Source organism: Xenopus laevis, chromosome 3L (assembly GCF_017654675.1).
Source record: "Xenopus laevis strain J_2021 chromosome 3L, Xenopus_laevis_v10.1, whole genome shotgun sequence".
Taxonomy (NCBI): Eukaryota; Metazoa; Chordata; class Amphibia; order Anura; family Pipidae; genus Xenopus; species Xenopus laevis.
Window position 1 is genome coordinate 39,289,893 of NC_054375.1, and position 17,280 is coordinate 39,307,172.

The window sequence follows — 17,280 nt, forward strand, 5'->3', positions numbered from 1 at the left end:
ATTCGCCAGCCATGGATTCATGGTGAAATTCCGCATTTCACCATATGTCAGGTTTGCACACTCAGAGAAAAAAACTTTTGTCTTAGACTCAGGTTGTATCACAAAATCTTTTTTCTGTTTAAAAGAATCAATTTGTTACAACAATGTAAGAAAATCAGAATATATAACACTGATATGGTATAGTGAGTATTTGGTTACTCTATGTAGGGGTAACTTTAGATTATCTGCACCTCTAATTATATATTGTTCAAAATTTGTTATTGATTGGTGTGCCCTCCATTTATCTATATTCTTGAAATTCCGCATTTCACCATCTGCAAATTATTTTGCCAAACTGAGGCAAAAATTCACTGTGAAAAAATGTGGTGCAACAAAAAACACCCATTGTCTTTAATGTTTTTGGACAAAAAATTCGGAGAGACAAAAAGAGTCATCTCAAGAAAAAACTCCCATTGACTTCAATGCAATTTAAAAAAAATTCCTGCACGTAAAAATTGTCGTGAGTAAAATACATTTTGACGCCCATTGACTTCGATACATTTCGCTAATTTTTTTGCTGTTTTGTTGATTCACTCATCACTAATGATCCCACAAAAATATTAATTCTATAAAAATAATATTGATAAGACTTGGGGGATTATTTCAATCAAATGATTTATAAGGAGATCTGACACTTACCGTTAAATCCTGCTCCCGTCCCAGCATTATGACCGTTCTGATAACCGTTCGCAAAAGCTGTATGGTGATTTCCTGAATGTGATAGTAAGTTGAAGCCTATTTAAAAAAAAAAAACACATGTAAAATTGCAGTTATACATTTTTTTTAAAAAAAAAACTGTATGCTTCATTATTTGAAAGATTTGGTGTTGGGTATGTATGTACTGTGTGGTATATACCATGTGTGCCCAAATATGAAAATGCAGACAGGCTGATTTAATATTTAAAATAATGGTTCCAATTGCATTGGATCAATTAACAGCACATTCTCATTTCAATTTAAAGAAAAATATTATAGAAAATATTTTTTCTAACAATAATCATAGGGGAATCAACACGTCAGACCACTTGTTATTTTGGCTAGTCAGAGATAAGAAATCAAGAAGGCTCAGACAATGAATAAAAATCAATAAATATTGATATTGGCCATACCAGTTAAATTGGCTTATCGAATCGATCAGTTCATTAAAATTGCAGTGACGTTTGAATATCTGGGAAGTTTTCAGATCAAACAAAATAAATAAACATGAATCAGCTTCTGAGCCTAAATTAACCATATGGATAATTAGGGGGTTATTTACTAAACCCCCAATGCAAAAATCCTGTAAAATTTGTGATTTTTTTTTTTCTAAAATCGGACTTTTAAAAAAAATCACGATTTTTGCAGAATTTATTAAACCCCGAGGATGGAAAAGTCTGAATGAGAAAATCCGGCATCTCAGAACTGTCCAGAATGCATATAAGTTAATGGGAGAAGTCCCAATGATTTTTTGATGTGCGCTGGGTTTCGTGCAATACCCCGAAGTTTTGGGAGTTTTCGGGTGAAGAATCCAAAAAAATCGTGAAAATCTGATTTTTTTCCTGCAAAGCAAATTTTCTGGAAAATTTAATAATAAATAAGCTTAAACCCCAGAGTGGATTTCATCAGAGTTTGTAGCAGAAAATGTTGAGATAAAATAGGACTTTGATAAATAACCCCCTTACTATTACTATTAATATACATGTATACTGTAGTGTAGATCATTCTCTGCTCACTTAATTGTGCCCAATGTACACTACACGTCTGCACAACAGCATTAGCAGTGAAAATCATTCCTCGTTTAACTTAAATTCTTTTAGTTCTTTTCACTTTTAGGGGTCTATTTATCATGCTATGTAAAAAGTGGAGTGAAAAATTCTTATTAGTGATGTTGCTCATAGCAACCAATTAGATCTATGCTTTTGTTTTCTAACTGTTTAAATCAATGTTTTAAACAAAAACATTGACAGTTTCCTTTGAAAGAGTTTAGCCTTTCCATTTTTACTATTACAGGATTAAAAAAATTACTGTTTAAGGGGGTTATTTATCAAAGGTCTTAGACTGTAAGCTCTGCGGGTCCAGGACCTCCTTTACACTATGTCTCTTACCACATAGTACTTAAGCTCTTTGTCCCGATAAGATTCTGTATATATTTATTATGTGATTTGTCTTCCCTGTGTATACTTATATACTGAGCTGCGGCTCCTTAACAGCACTTTACAAATAAAGTTATACATACATACGTAAAAAGGTCGCCTATAAAAGTTTTTTTTTTACCTCGAATGACCTTGAAACTTGAATGATTTCTTATTTAAGAAAAAACCCGAATGGCTAAACCCCTAAAACTCAAATTGATCGAGTTTTTGACAGAAAAAAACCTTGAATCTTCTTGATTCAAGTTTTCGGAAAAAACTTCAGAAAACAACTCAAACATCAACAGGTGGATTCAAGCTATTTCAAGGGTCAAGGCATAATACATCTCGAATATTCGATTTTTTTTTTTTAACCCCTAAATGTGAGTTTTGATCAAAACTCGAATACTCAAACTTTAATAGATCTGCCCTTAATGTATTTTATTTTTATTTTATTTTTTTAGAATCTTACTTTATAGCATTGCATTTTAAATGTAAATCCAGAAAATGTTCAGAAGGTTGTCTACATGGGAAGCCACTGTAGGACTACTGAAGAATTAATCATCAGTGTGTAGTAGAATGTAAAATAACATTTTTTTTAACTTTTTGTGGCATTTTGGATTAAGCATGTCAAATAGGTGCTTACCCCATGTAGTGGACATTGAGCACTTTACATACAGGCCTTTTTTTCAACCATGCTGGTTTGTTTATAACTAAATTATGAAGCACTCCACTGAGATTGACAAATACATATTTTTTCTTATTTCGTGTACTCGCATTTCCTAAAAAGAATATTCCTATTAAGGCAATAAAAGATTTAGTAGGAAATTTCTGCATAGAAAATAATGCTGTCGAGGGTTTAAGCAAAGCATGGATAATTGTGTTAAGTGAAGCCTTTTAAATGCACATGGAACTAATGATTGATACAAATTAGTTAAAATTTACTAGAGCAGAGAGAGATTTAAATGCCAGCTGACTTGATCTTTCAAAATATGAAAACCATATTCAGATTTGCTTCATTAAGTGCTTTTCAAGAATGCTCAGAATACAAATTGCAATAATATACAATTGGAAGGAGAAAATTAACATACAGTAGCCTATAATGCATATTACCTTAAGGTTGTATACATTTCAAAGCAGGGCAAATAAGGAAGCCTGTTCCTTTTCAGAATCTGAGCAGAATTTAAAAAAAACATTTGTAAAAGTAGCAATGATTTTAGGGAAAAGATAAAGTAAAAGGAATTGGAATGTGGCGGAGGTTCAGGGATGTATTAATCCAAGCATTAATTTTAAAAAAACCTCTTAATTAATCTAATTATTACATTTTAGTAAAGGATTCAACTTTGTTAGGAGTAACAATCTTTCTTTAAATTGTAGAATGCAAGCAATATGAAGGACATAGGTGATCTTGTTAGCACTTAGTGTCATCATTATTTATTAACTTATGTTATGCACAAGTAAGGGGTCGCAAGATAATGGATTGCTCATGTGGACACCAACTGGTATTTTAATTTAAAGTTGTGACCTTTAACCCTGTATATTTATTGTATATTATCTCCAGGCACTTTATATGATTTTCACTCTATTCTGCTGTTATAGAATGATTCCTCCTTGGCTTTAAAAGTTATTCTTAAAGCTAGTAGAATATTATGCAAAAAGCGCAACCCCCCAATCTGACTTAGTGGAAGAGGCCTAGAGTTTATCTCTGAGCTCACTCTTGTATCATTTATGCAGTACGGAAAGGTCCTCAAAGGGCAGATAGATTCATGAATATTAATGAGAATGAGAATCAAGCACTGAGAAATAAGGCTGCTATTTAGTCCTATTGTTGGACTAATTTATACTCAGCCTCTTTGACCCACATTATCTTGTACCTTATCTGCTTATCTCTTACAGATCCCCTCGTAAATGACTTTGACACCTAAAGGTGGCCATAGACGCAAAGATCCTATCGTATGAATCGAGGATTCGTACGATTTTCAGATCCTGTGTGGAGTGTGCCGACATTTTTCGTCCGGCGGAGATCGTTCGTTTGGTCGATCGGACAGGTTTGATTTTGACCCGACCGATCCCGCCGGAGCCCATTGCGCATCGGATCATTCGGCCATACAGACGAACGTTCAGATTACCCCCCCCCGATATAGCCATGCTCGTTAATGGCATATCAGGGAAAGATCAGCTCATTTGGCGAAACGAGCGGATCTTTGCGTCTATGGCCACCTTTACACATACATTGATATTGCTTTTTGTTGGTCATTTGACCTATGAGCTGAATGTTGTATTTATACCAGAGAACACCACAGCTTCATTGTAATCCGCTTGAAAAAGCAACTAAAATGTTCTGAAAGCTTACTATGATTATATTAGTTAGCCAATAAAGGTATCACCTTTATACCACTTTTGTTATTTTTTTATTTCAATAGGGTTGCCCTGTAACATGTCCTATTGTTGCAAATAGCAGTTGCTCAACATATTGAACAGTCTGTGAATCAGGAACCCATACAATTTTAGTTTCAATAACATAAAATACATTTTGGGGGTTATTGATTAAAGGTCAAGTTGATTTTTACCCAAAAAATTCAAGTTTTTGAGGGTATTCTTCAGTCAAAATTAAAATTTTCGTTTTTTTTTTTTTTTTTTTTTACATTTTTGAGATTTATTATACCCCAAACCTGGAAGCCTATTTCTTATTGAAAGCCCAACTGTTTGTTAAAGTTCAATGTGACAGCCCCTCAATTCATTCCTAAGTCTTTTTTTTACCTTTCATACAGTAAAATGCTATGAATAGGAGGAAATTCTGAGGCCACTTTCCAGATGAGGAATTTAATACTTTGTTGGTTAATGAGCATTGCCATCTTTTCTGCAAATATAGCCTTAATTGGCTTTTAATGATAATGTAATGCTGCATAATACAAATTAAAAATATTAATACCACATCATTTTCTTCTATTTAATTAGAATTCTGCAATAACATATTACGCTGGCCTCTAAATTTACTTTAGCTGTTAACTTTGAATATACATAAATACAATTCCATGCTAAACAGTGTTTCATTTATTTAATACCCCACTGATTCAGTCAAAGAATTACTTCACTAAATATCTAAAGAGATAAAACAATTAGTAGCAAACGTATCTTGCAATATTTTTTTTTATTATAGTATAATATTTGCTAAGAAGCATTCATCCATTCCGAGTCACATAAAACAATAGGTATGGCATAAACTGAAGAGTGATAATCTTCTAGCAAGCATTTTATTCAAATACCATAAAAGCAAACAGCTAATATCAACTTGTAATGCACGGGATAATTCTGTCAAAACCTACACAATTCTGTCATTGTCTGCATTTCAAAAGAAACATAAATCCAGCATTTGATGCCTTGGCAAGTGTCCCAGTTATCAGGTCACATTTGGCATCTCCATTATTCCTGTCAAAACCTTCTGCAGAATTTTATAACTGCACAACTGTAATCAGAATTGTTCCATTACCTCTAAACTATCTCTTCAAGGGCACTCAAAGTAGTTGTAACAGGACATTATATCAAGGCAACAATGGTGCCAGAAGTACTAAAATAATTCACGTTATAGAGTTCATTGTGTGCAAGAAGGAGAGATACACAGAAAAGGAAAAAATAAAAATCAGTTTTCCTTCAGTTTTATTCAGCTACTGATGTTACTATAGATTAGCTTGATGGAGCATTAGGAACAACAGTTAGGACACAACATATAAGTTAAGGACACTATGTGCAAACATGTCTGCATATTTGATTCAGCATAAAGTGCAAAGAGCATCTTCCATCTAGGTGCAACGGGCCAGAATATGCCACCTCCATAACATTCAAGGGAAAATAACTGCCTGGGGGGCTCATTTATAAACACTGGGCAAATTTGCTCCTGGGCAGAAAACCACAGCAACTAACCAGTGATTTGTTTTTTCAGGCAGCTGCACTTTGAACACTCATAAATTAGGCTTTGCTGTTAAGTTTTTTGCTTAAACTAGGGGTAAGCAGAAGACGCTCAATAGGTACTTGCCAAGCACCCTTTTATCATTGCACCCTAGGCAGGTGTCTCTTCTGCCTACCCTTAGTTTCAGCCCTGCTATGGGTTACTTCTATGGGTTACTTCTCCCTGGCAAACTTAGTGCCTTTTATTACATACCGTATATACTCGAGTATAAGCCGAGTTTTTCAGCCCCCAAAATATGCTGAAAAACTCTACCTCGGCTTATGCTCGGGTCAAGCGCAAAAACGGTCAGAATAGTCGCCGGCGTCCAAGAATAGTCGCCGGTGTCCAAGAACGAGACGCCGGCACCTCCAATGGGAGCAGTAACCCTCAATTTTTTGATTGAAACTTACCAGAAGCTGCTGCATTTCTCACCCTAGGCTTATACACGAGTCAATAAGCTTTCCCAGTTTTTGGAGGTAAAATTAGGTACCTCGGCTTATACTCGGGACGGCTTATACTCGAGTATATACGGTAACCTCCCAAGTCTTTAATATGGTCTCCAAGCTGTATACAAAAATATAAGGCGTTATGGTGCTCACATGCATGTGACATGCCTGGAGGCCTTGATCATTTTTGATTGTTTATGATAGTACAGGTATGGGATCCGTTATCCAGAAACCCATTATCCAGAAAGTTCCCAATTACAGAAAGGCCTTCTCCCATAGACTCTATTATAATCAAATAATCCAAATTTTTTAAAATGATTTTCTTTTTATTTATAATAATAAAACAGTAGCTTATACTTGATCCAAACTAAGCTATATTTAATCCTTATTGGAAGTAGAATGAGCCTATTGGGTTTATTCAATGTTTACATGATTTTTTAGTAGTCTTAAGATATGAAGATCCAAATTACGGAAAGACCCGTTATCCGGAAAGCCCCAGGTCCCGAGCATTCTGGATAATAGGTCCCATACCTGTATATGAAAACAAAGCTTCCCTTTTAATCTTTAAAAACCAACGTGATGCCAGATTCCTTAGCTTGTATATATTTATGAAAAGGATATCTACTGTGCAAAGCCAATCATTTACAAAATAATTCTCAAATGCATCGCTTATTTTTGTGTTGGCGCACCATCCCATGGCTTTTTATACTTACTTCATCTTGACAGCTGAGCACCTCAAGAATGTTGTTTAGTAAATCCACACAGAATTTCTTCTCTTTTCCATGAGATGCATCTTGTCTCCCTTGCTCTAGCCATTCTTTCAATTCTTTGGTGATCATTGGAAGCAAAATGTCACGGCATTCTAAAACAAGACAAGAAAAAACTCTTGGGTATAAAGATCTAGTCTTGTTTTTTCCGGTGCCACTCGTAAACAGTGAACATTGTTGTTTTTTTAACCTTTCCATATCATAGGCACTTTAACAACTATTTACTTTCACCTTTAAAATCATATGCTTAACACAAGATTAGGTGGTACTACTTGATATTTTTGCATATAAATAAATATTTTTCTTTTAATGAAAATATAACATTTTTATTCAACACACTCCACATATAGAATTGCCTGGCAGCTAAAGGTCGTGGCAAATAAAAATGATTTACACAATACAGAAGTGTTTAAACTTGGATATAACTGATGATAACTGAAGGAAGGCAATATAAATAGTACAATGAACAATGGAAAATGTAGCCTCTCCTAGCTGCTCAAAATATGAACAGCAGCTCATACTCCAAAAAAAGTAAAATAATAGTCTTTATTGGCGTCACTTTAAAACAGGCTTCTAATAAATGCATTACACTACATTCGTTTTGTCTTCTATTTGACCTGAGATGCCTGCACCCTTTAAGTGACACACACACCCCTGCAGCTGGAATCCTTGGTACATCTCGATTGTTTACATATCAGATCAGTGGCCCCGGTGAGGATTGTGTATTGAGCTTATTTTCAACTAGGTCTGATGACTAGTCAGACTCACTGAGTGACCGGTTTCAGTATATTCACATTTGGCATACCTGACACTATTGTTTGAGCACTTTATTTGGATACCAGCACCTTCACATGGGATATTTTCCTTGAGTTGACATAATACACTATAAATATTGTTGTGCACTTTTTAGAGTTAAAAACTGATAAACTGGCTTTTATGCCCTTATCGTAGGCATGAGAATCCGAAACATGTTTTTTTGATCCTTTTGCCTTTCTTTTCTTTAGTCAATGTTTGCAGTTAAAAGCCAACCCCAGCACAATGGACATGATATAATTCATTTATTGAACAAATGGAGTTAAAACTCACATGTAAATATTGTATATCAGGAATACCCATTTGTTTAGATCAGGAAAGGAGAGCTAATTATACTTTGCAAGGCACTTTCTTGTTTCCTTCTTTTAACCACAACTAGTATTGGACTGGGGTAGCCTGGCCCACCATAAAACCTGAGCCAAGGGTCCATTACCCCTGCCAAACCACCTGACCACTACAGGATAATGCCCCTGATTATATCACCCAATGCAATCCGACCTCTTCTCTTACTGCACAGCTGGGCCCAATTGGACCAGGGCCCGCTAGTTTTCTCTCATTGCACCAGTCAGCTAGTCTGACCCTGGCCACAACTTTGTTGGGGGCTTAGGTTAAAGTAGTGCCATAAGAAAAAAGTTATGTTAACTGTTAAAATATTTTTGCTACTGTTAAAAAGCTTATCCACATTCCTTGTGACCGTTTGAGAGAAAACATGTTAGAAGTCTCTAAGTTCTAGTGTGCCTATGTACATTCCAGAAATGCCATTCAAAGGCCAGTATTAACCACCCACTTCCTGGTGCCAGGGCGAGACACACGCTAAAAAACATAACCTTCTTGTGCACTAGGACATGTTTCAGTTTCTCTCATCTTTTTTTACTTTTTTTTCAGTTAGCCTCACATATAAAACCAATCCAAAATCCGTAAAGGCATGAAACCTGCTCTGTGTGCTTAGGACTGATTCGTTCAGTAATCACAGATTATTTTTTACTTTATAAACTTCAGAGCTGTACCGCTTCAGAGCATGCCCATGGCAACAAAAGAATGAAAAGCATATTCTTTAACAGGCTTTTAAATAATAAAATAGCAAAAGCATTACAGGGAAAATGTTGAAAGCTGGAAATGGAACACATTGGTAGAGAAAAAAGAGGAAACCCTTCAGTAACTATTACCACCATGCCTCCTTATCAAATATTTACTCAGTGCAGATTTAAAATGGTAATTAGGAAATACCAATATCGTTAGTTTGTGAAGAACACCGGGGTTTCTGACTGAGGAAAGCAGAGATAACTTTAATCACTCTTTTAGGCAATTAGTTAATGGCAATGTAAGTAGAATTAAATGAATACAATACATTACATTAATTAAATGTATTTATTCCACTTAGATAATTGAATTTGCATAACAGAATAATTATTTAAATAGACTTAAATAGACCATTTGTATGACAAAAATACTTGGTATTGGCAGAAAAAAAATGGAGTAGACTAAATGAGTAATTGATATACATGTCTATCAGCAGATGCAAAGCCGCATCTGAACAGGTAAAAGTACCTGATAAAGAGTAATAGTCACATAGTTACATAGTTAAATTGGGTTGAAAAAAGACAAAGTCCATCAAGTTCAACCCCTTCAAATGAAAACCCAGCATCCATACACACACCCCTCCCTACTTTTAATTAAATTCTATATACTGTGGTATGGTGACAAAAAGGTCCCCAGTTTCCTGGGGAAAAGTGATTGATGGTATGTATGTTGGGCCACGGATTCTCAGATATTGTTACTGAGGTGAAACCAGTAGTGCTCTTAGCAGAGAAACACTATGTCTCTCTGCAAGGTTTTTGTATTTGTTGATCCGGGACTGGTCTTACTGGGAACCCGCAAGAGTAGGGTGGGGCGGATTCCCAAATCCGTAGGCCAGGTTTTCAAGAGGCCCTAGGCCTATTTAGTACACCTGATGCTGAGCAGCAGTGCTGAATGTGTGTGAGACAAACTGCTGGTATTGCTCAGCTTCAGGAGAGAAAGCAAAGCATTTATTTTGTGTTAGCCAGGAGGCTGGATATTTCTGTTAAACTGCTGTTTTTTGGTTACCTTCCCCCTGCGAGGGGAAACTTCTGCAGCCGCTGGAAAATAAACGTGGGCAGGAAGCCCTTAAACCGTTCCTGGTGTGGAAAGTCGCCTCTTTTGCAGCCTACCAGCGAGTGAACCCCCACAATTGGTGTTTCGGATGCGGGCAGCGATTGCCACACGCGGAAGTTGCCAAACCACAGTAAGTCTCCTGTGGGTATTGTGCGGACTGTATAGCTTATAAGTGGGATTTAAAGAGACAGTGCACTTAAAAGTTGTGAAATGGAGGATGTCCTCAAGGCTTTGCTGCAGTGCACTGCAACTTTAGAGAAGTCCCACAGGCCTCTACAGGGTTTTCACCCTTTGAGTTGTTGTATGGCCGCCACCCACGAGGGCTGTTGGACGTGGCAAAGGAGACATGGGAGTCTGAAGCCACCCCACACAAAAGTGTCATAGAGCATGTTGCAGACATGCAGGACCGTCTTGCAAAAGTAATGCCCCTTGTGAGAGAACATATGCTTCAGGCCCAGCAAGCTCAAAGCCGCATATATAATAGATCGGCTCGTGTCCGAACTTTCCATCCTGGGGACAGGGTGTTAGTCCTGGTTCCTACGGTGGAAAGTAAGTTCCTGGCCAAATGGCAAGGCCCCTACGAGATTATAGAACGCGTAGGGGACGTTAATTATAAGGTGTCCCAACCAAACAAGCGGAAAAAAGAGCAGCTCTACCATGTTAACTTAATTAAGCCCTGGAAGGATAGGGAATCGCTGTCCGCCTGTCCTGCAGTTGTAGAGGTAAAGATCCCACAGGTGCCTGAGGTAAAAGTGGCTGAGACCCTCACTAACAGTCAGAAGCAGGAGATGAAAGAGTTTCTGATCCGGAATAGACAAATATTCTCAGACCAGCCTGGGCTTACTGATATTATTAAACATGACATTATAACTGGACCTGGGGTTAAAGTCAATGTTAAACCTTACAGGATACCCGAGGCACGACGCCAGGCAGTGACAGAGGAGATTAGAAGGATGTTGGAGCTGGATGTAATTGAGGAGTCCCATAGTGAATGGTCCAGCCCCATTGTCCTTGTCCCAAAACCGGATTGTAGCATCCGATTTTGCAATGACTTCAGAAAGTTAAATGAGGTCAGCAAGTTTGATGCATATCCAATGCCCCGGGTCAACGAACTGATAGAAAGGCTAGGGCAGGCCCGCTACATTACCACCCTAGATCTTACCAAGGGGTATTGGCAGGTACCCCTCACTGAAGGGGCCAAAGAGAAGACTGCGTTTTCCACTCCTGAGGGGCAGTGGCAATATAAACGCTTACCGTTTGGCTTACATGGGGCCCCAGCAACGTTCCAGAGAATGATGGACCGCATTCTCAAACCACATCAAGGATATGCTTCAGCTTACCTGGACGATGTGGTTATCTTTAGCCCAGACTGGGAAAGTCATTTGCCCCGGGTACAAGCGGTCCTTGACTCTATCTGGAAGGCGGGTCTGACAGCAAATCCCAAAAAGTGTGCAATGGGGTTAGAAGAGGTCCGTTATTTGGGGTATGTGATTGGAAGAGGGGTAGTCAAGCCACAGGTGTCCAAAATTGAGGGAATTCAGGAGTGGCCCCGGCCCAAATCCAAGAAGCAAGTCAGGGCCTTTCTTGGGATAGTGGGATATTACAGGAGGTTTGTCCCCAATTTTGCCACCCTAGCAGCCCTGCTTACTGACCTCACAAAAGGGAGTAAAGCTGGAACAGTTACATGGACCCCAGAGGCAGAGGAAGCTTTTCTAAACTTGAAGGCATCCCTGTGCAGATACCCTGTGCTGATAGCTCCTGACTTCAAGAAAGAGTTTCTTGTACAGACTGATGCTTCTGAAGTTGGGTTAGGGGCTGTTCTGTCACAAGTAGTGAATGGGGAAGAACACCCAGTAGCATACCTAAGCAGGAAGCTAACCCCCGCTGAACGCAGGTATGCCATTGTAGAGAGAGAGTGCCTGGCCATCAAGTGGGCACTGGAGAGCTTGAGATACTATCTGTTAGGGAGGCAGTTCAAACTTGTCACTGACCATGCCCCACTTAAATGGATGGCCCAAAATAGGGAAAAGAACGCCAGGGTCACCAGATGGTTCTTGTCCCTTCAAAATTTCAAGTTCTCAGTAGAACATAGACCTGGAAAGATGCAAGGGAATGCAGATGCTCTCTCCAGGGTACATGCATTGGTGGCATACTGTGCTCAGCCCTACGGGCTTGAGCAGAGGGGGGGGATATGTGGTATGGTGACAAAAAGGTCCCCAGTTTCCTGGGGAAAAGTGATTGATGGTATGTATGTTGGGCCACGGATTCTCAGATATTGTTACTGAGGTGAGACCAGTAGTGCTCTTAGCAGAGAAACACTATGTCTCTCTGCAAGGTTTTTGTATTTGTTGATCCGGGACTGGTCTTACTGGGAACCCGCAAGAGTCGGGTGGGGCGGATTCCCAAATCCGTAGGCCAGGTTTTCAAGAGGCCCTAGGCCTACGTATTTAGTACACCTGATGCTGAGCAGCAGTGCTGAATGTGTGTGAGACAAACTGCTGGTATTGCTCAGCTTCAGGAGAGAAAGCAAAGCATTAATTTTGTGTTAGCCAGGAGGCTGGATATTTCTGTTAAACTGCTGTTTTTTGGTTACCTTCCCCCTGCGAGGGGAAACTTCTGCAGCCGCTGGAAAATAAACGCGGGCAGGAAGCCCTTAAACCGTTCCTGGTGTGTGAAGTCGCCTCTTTTGCAGCCTACCAGCGAGTGAACCCCCACAATACCCATATCTATACTAACTATAGAGTTTAGTATCACAATAGCCTTTGATATTATGTCTGTCCAAGAAATCATCCAAGCCATTCTTAAAAGGCATTAACTGAATCGGCCATCACACCATCACCCGGCAGTGCATTCCACAACCTGAAGTCTGAAGGGGTGGCCTCTGGTACGGTTCTCTTTATGGGTAAAAAGGTCCCCTGCTATTTGTCTATAATGTCCTCTAATGTACTTGTAAAGTGTAATCATGTCTCCTCGCAAGCACCTTTTTTCCAGGGAAAACAACCCAAACCTTGACAGTCTCCCCTAATAATTTAAGTCTTACATCCCTCTAACCAGATTAGTTGCACGTCTCTGCACTCTCTCCAGCTCATTTATATCCCTCTTAAGGACTGGAGTCCAAAACTGCACTGCATACTCCAGATGAGGCCTTACCAGGGACCTATAAAGAGGCATAATTATGTTTTCATCCCTTGAGTTAATGCCCTTTTTTATGCAAGACAGAACTTTATTTGCTTTAGTAGCCACAGAATGACACTGCCCAGAATTATACAACCTGTTATCTACAAAAACTAGTGGTGGGCGAATTTGGGGTGCTTCGCCGAAAAATTAGCGAAACGGCGCCGTTGTCTCGTTTTTGATGCCGGCGTCCATTTTCTTGGACGCCGGCATCCATTTTTGGCAAAATTGCGCCAGCATCCAAAAAAACAGACGCCAGCGGCCATTCGCAAATTGATTCGCCGGTGGTGAATCGCAGGGATTCGCTGCAAATTCGCCCATCACTAACAAAAACCCTAAGATCCTTCTCATGTGATGATTGAGAACTAAAAATTAGAAATGCACACATCATTCAAAAATTACCGAAAGATATGATCACATGGTCTCTCATTTAACCCCAGTATTGTCGAAGTATGTCCATGTGAAACTCCTCTGCTATGCTAGCTATTATGGACAACACCTCTGCTAGGCTAGATATAAGGGACATACATAGTAGTACAAAAATACATCAAATTGATATCCTCATAGTATCAACCAAGCCTGTGTTTTTGAAAAGTCTACACCAATTCTAGAAAATAATTTCTACTTAAAAACATGATATGTTGTAATTGCTTTTGGGGGCAGATCATGAATATGTATTATCTACTGTAAGTCTCTACTGAGCACAGAAGACACAATTTCAAGCAAGACTAATAAAGTATGTTCTTCTGTGTTCAGTAGAGCCTTTAAAAGCTAAACAATGAATCATCAATTTGTATAAAGGAAGCATTTATCCTATAATCCCTTAAACAGATTAACCACAAGTAGAAAATGTGGTTCACATAGCTATTTGGTTACTGTATTTTGTTTTTGGAAGTATTTTTGGATCTCAGAGCACCCACAATCAATACTTGATACTTCTGGCTGAAGAGTAATTGGGGGTTTTGGTTGACTCAGAGCACTTTTCATTCAAGCTAATGGGAAATTTGGGTGAGTATTTGAATTGTGATTACTAACACAACATTCAAAATGAAAAGTGTGCCATTATGCCCTTACAAACAAATTCCTTATTTTAATCTCTGTTCCCCCTACCCCCCCCCCCCAGGGAGCTGAGGTGACCAGAGATATATAGTTAGGAGCACCATATGGGATTTACCTTGACGTGGTATGGCAGCTTATCAATTTTAAGATCATAATTTTCTAACTAAGAACCCTTATTACTTAAAGGGGACCTGTCACCCTAAGAAACAATTCCAAATCCTTTTCTATCATGTTAGTTGAGCAAAATAAACTTTAGTTACAATAAATATATTACTTAAATGTCGTTTCCTTCAGTCTTGGATTACACAATATCAACAAGCCGGCAGGTGCCATTTTTGTGGACACTGTTATTAAGTACAAAATCTTGTTTATGTGCCAGAATGGGGGATACTAATGCCCATGGGCAGTGCCCTAAACAATTATAGATCATGAGGAGGGAAGAGGAAATGTGTGGCATTTAGGAAGTGCTGAATGGAAAGTGAAATTAATTGATTGCCCTATCTCTATGCCTTAGGCATAGAGCCGGGACACTAAATATATGATTGATAGCTCAGATATTTAAATACCTTTATAACAGGTATGGATGTTTCAATGAAAAAAAGAATTTGGGTTCCATGTATAATTTGCAAAGGACTTTCTTCATACAGCTTTTTATGTTTGGGTGACAGGTCCACTTTAATATACAGGTACTGGCATAGCTACTAAATCACTAGTGAAATGGGGGACCAGGGAATGTGTATTGATCAACTTTTTTTCTTTGTAGGACTGTTATGATAGTTGATTGTTTGCTGCCTGCTCTGACCCTGTGCCTGTTTTTGGACTTGTTTTGACTCTGTACCAACAGTGAAACTAGCCACTTTTCACAACAACAAGTTGAACAGTTAGCAAGCAACAAACCCAGTTCACTCCTGAGAGCAAATAGTTTGCTATCAGTTGAACTGGTAAAATGTAAGCTTCCTAGCAAACTTTCCTATTGTACCTTGTAAGTAACTTGTTTGTTATGCTACCTGCTCAAGAGCGGTTGGTTGGGGTATTCAAGGTACAGGTATGGGACCTGTTATCCAGAATGCTTGGGACCTGTTGTATTCCGCGGCTGCTCAGTTCTTCCTGCTTTTTGATTTGTTGCTCCTATTGAAATAGGGAAATCCTGCAGCTGCTGCACCTCTGGACCAGTAGGTGGCTCCAGGATACCCTCAGTGCCCTGCGTCAACCACTGCAGTTGAGTTGCATTGAAAGAAAAGGGCACATGATGCCAGTGAACTCTGGAAATGTTGCCAGGCAGATTTTGAAAATATTTGGTGCAACTGTGCCTGATTTGCAATGAAGCACACACAGTTGTGTGAAGAACATTGACCCTTTGCCAGAAATTTGGGGGGGGGGCATGTTGCATTGTGGGAAAAAATATGGCAATTGCACTTTGCTCACTGCACTTGCAAACCTGCACGTGCCCTCTAGTCTTAGGGGCCCATTCATTAAGTTCGAGTGAAGGAATAGAAGAAAAAATACTTCGAATTTCCAAGTGTTTTTTTTGGCTATTTCGACCATCGAATGGGACGATCGATGGATTAAAATCCTTCGAAACGTTCGATCGAACGATTATTCCTTTGATCGTTCGATCGAACTATTTCGATATTCGAAGTCGAAGGATTTTAATTCCCCAGTCGAATATCGAGGGTTAATTAACCCTCGATATTCAACCCTTAATACATCTGCCCCTTAAAGTCAATTCACTTTTCAATCTTCAAAAGAGCACAGTTCTAACATTTCCAATCCATAAAAATATTCCTCATTTATATATTCCTATAAGCCAGTGCTTTAGCTAGTTACAAGCAAAGAAGTTTAAGAAGAATAAAATTGCAAAGCTGTGAATTAGCATTTTACTGATATCAGGAAAACATTTTACAGAACAAAGTTTCTGATTAGCTGAATGCTAAATTATTATATTAACTATATTAATTGTGCTATGTTCGTGCAGACTTGGAACCCATCGGACTATGGATTTTCAAGAACTATTATTCAAGTTTTAAACTGCAATTTCCTTTTTTTGTGCTTCAGCACTTATCTTTGAAATTTAAGAGAATTATATTGTAAATCTGATTGGTTTGACTTTTTGCCCGAGCATTAACGAAATCCATTTGCATTGATTCCACATTTTTAAAATGCTTTGTCTTATAAGAGGTTTACAGTAATGTTCTGAGATGTTTTGCTCCTGGGAGTAGTATTAAATGGGACATTAAAAAACAGCAGCACCAACTCCTAAACGAACGCTTTAACTTTTTTCTTTAATGAAATGTCTAAATGAGGTTTAGCATATAAATGGGATAAAAGGGGAAAAGATATCTAAATACAGCATTTTCATGCAAAACATGCTACTGTATATCATATACTGTACACATCTTTCATTTTCTTCTTCCAATCTTTCTCAAAGACACGTGTAAGTGAAGTTAAATCATTTAATCATTTTTTAATATCATTTAATTTTTTACCCACCAATCACCATCATCTAGTAACTTAAAGGTGCTTACAGTTCTCTATCCACTGTGCAGCTTAGGACATCACAATGAGCCTATATCATGCAATAATATAATAGCTGAATATCTTTGACCAAAATGTGTAAATATGTTTTTTATAATAGGGCATGACTATCATGAAAGAAGCACATTTTTTTTGTGTTGCAAAAGTAACAGTTTTCAAATAACCTGCACCTCATTCATATCTATAAGCATTATGATTTTTATGTTCCAGTATCAAGCGAATTAGTATTACAATGAATTACTTATCAATATCAATGTAAA

At 38.2% G+C, this 17,280-nt stretch overlaps 1 protein-coding gene across 2 annotated transcripts in view; it reads right to left on the reverse strand.

Moving 5' to 3' along the window:
• Positions 1–17,280, reverse strand: part of dock2.L (dedicator of cytokinesis 2 L homeolog) — a 313,170-nt gene that overhangs the window by 188,261 nt on the left and 107,629 nt on the right. For both annotated transcript variants that reach the window (XM_018252117.2, XM_041586149.1), the window contains exons 26-27: positions 7,253–7,401; positions 679–774 (exon numbers count right to left, since the gene is read on the reverse strand). In XM_018252117.2, coding sequence (XP_018107606.1) covers positions 679–774; positions 7,253–7,401 — 245 coding nt within the window. The remainder of the gene's footprint in view (positions 1–678; positions 775–7,252; positions 7,402–17,280) is intronic.